The sequence below is a fragment of the Solanum dulcamara genome, chromosome 11 (genome assembly GCF_947179165.1).
Source record: "Solanum dulcamara chromosome 11, daSolDulc1.2, whole genome shotgun sequence".
Taxonomy (NCBI): Eukaryota; Viridiplantae; Streptophyta; class Magnoliopsida; order Solanales; family Solanaceae; genus Solanum; species Solanum dulcamara.
Window position 1 is genome coordinate 33,155,300 of NC_077247.1, and position 1,973 is coordinate 33,157,272.

The 1,973-nt window shown below is 37.1% G+C and overlaps 1 protein-coding gene across 1 annotated transcript; it reads left to right on the forward strand.

The window, feature by feature from the left end:
* The first annotated feature begins 672 nt into the window (after window positions 1-672).
* Window positions 673-1,065, forward strand: LOC129872514 (uncharacterized). The gene has a single exon (XM_055947482.1). It carries the CDS (start codon window positions 673-675, stop codon window positions 1,063-1,065), a length of 393 nt encoding a protein of 130 aa, XP_055803457.1.
* The last annotated feature ends 908 nt before the right edge of the window (window positions 1,066-1,973 follow it).

The window sequence follows — 1,973 nt, forward strand, 5'->3', positions numbered from 1 at the left end:
TCATAGTGGTATCCGGACAGCCTATAAGATTCTATAATGTGAGTACTACTGGCCAATAATTCATCAAAACGCTCATGATTTTGCCAAGTCTTGTGATCGCTGTCAAAGGGAATGAGGAATTTCAAGGAAACATGAGCTCCCACTCACTCCTATTCTAGTCATTGAATTATTCGACGTATGGGGAACTGACTTCATGGGGACTTTTGTGAGTTCAAGTGGAATGAAATACATCCTCGTTGTGATTGACTACTTGTCTAAATGGGTAGAAGTTGTCTCATTTCCCAACAATAAAGCAAGGAGTGTCACTGCCTTCCTCAAGCGCAATATCTTCTCGAGATTTGGTATACCAAAGGCAATAATCAGCTATAGATGTTCCCACTTTTGTAATCAATTGTTCAAAGTGTTGCTTGAAAAGTATGGGATGCGGTATAGTTTAACAACTCCTTATCATCCACAAAATCGTGGAAAAGTTGAAGTCTCAAATCGTGAAATCAAGAAAATACCCGTAAAGACGGTGAGCGCAAATTGAAAGGATTGGTGAAGGGAACTTAATGATGCTCTATGGGCTTACCGCACTTCATGCAAGACTCCCGTAGGTATGTCGCCTTATCAACTTGTCTTTGGAAAATCTTTTTATCTGCCCGTAGAGTTGGAACACAAAGATATGTGGGCATGAAGAAATTGAACAAGGATTGGGATGCAGCATCTAAACGAAGGATGAATCAAGTAAATGAGCTCGATGAGTTTTGCCTAAATGCATATGAAAGCGCATCCTTGTACAAAGAGCAAATAAAGAAATACCATGACCAAAAGATTGAAAAGCGAACATTTGCACCCGAAGACTTAGTCCTTCTTTTCAACTCAAGGATGTATTTATTTTCTGGCAAACACAAATCAAAATGGTTTGGACCACTTCGAGTGAGTCAAGTTCTTTCACATGGTGCAGTTGAGTTAGAGAAGAAAGATGGCATGAATTTTAAACTAAATGATCAAAGAATCAAAGCATACATGGGCACAGAAGATGAAATCAAAACTGTGGAAGGATGGAAGCTTAGTGAAGAATGAGTAACTAAGCATATCTGTGTTATGTTGCGGCGTTAAATCAAGAGCTACTTGGGAGGTAACCAAATTTACTTTGTTATTCATTTAATCTATTTTATTTTTTTCTCTTTCTATTCTTACTTGTTAGTTTTTAGGATACAATAGACTTTGTTAAGGTCTGTGTCAAATTAGAGTCACAAAAAGAATAAAAAAAATAGACCAAAGGTTGAGTATGTGCCCATGTCGAATTTACAATACTGGAAACTAAAAAGGACTCAAAGAGATACATTAGTCATTTAAACGGGCCATAGAAACTTCTACGGCTCATAAACTTGACTCGTCAAAATCCAGATTCAAAAGATGACGCAGCTTTAAGTCTATGATTGTACTCTATGACCAATAGTAACTTCTATGACTCGTAGCCTACACTCGTAGACTCCAGGTATGCTTTTTTTCATTAGCCTAAGTGTTAAGGCTATTTACAAAGCTAGTTTATGACCCTTAATAAGTATTACGAGTCGTAACTAGCTATTTTACGGATAATATGAACAGCCCGACCCACATTGATAAATAAAAGGGCCAACATTTAAAAAAAATGCATCACCTCCACCTTCACTTACACCAAACGACCCCTGTTCTTCCACCTCACACACCAAACTACTCAATTTCAACCTTCATCACACAGTAATTCACAGTAACATCCTTCACCATTGAAGCCTAATGAAATCTCACTCGTAAACATCCAAACTTAAAGTCCACTCCAACTAGGTTTTACTCCTCATTTGTGGTAAGTTCATCTCCCCATATTATTATATTTTTGCCTAAAGTTATACTTCATTCCATAGGTATTGAGAAATTCAAAGGACCATTTAGTATGAACCTAGGGTTTACCAGATTGATGAACATTACTTATGAATTGATTTGAGAATTTA

What these genes read in the sequence shown, in the direction of transcription:
- LOC129872514 (XM_055947482.1), top strand. Translation starts at nt 673, where the DNA reads ATGAAGAAATTGAACAAGGATTGGGATGCAGCATCTAAACGAAGGATG.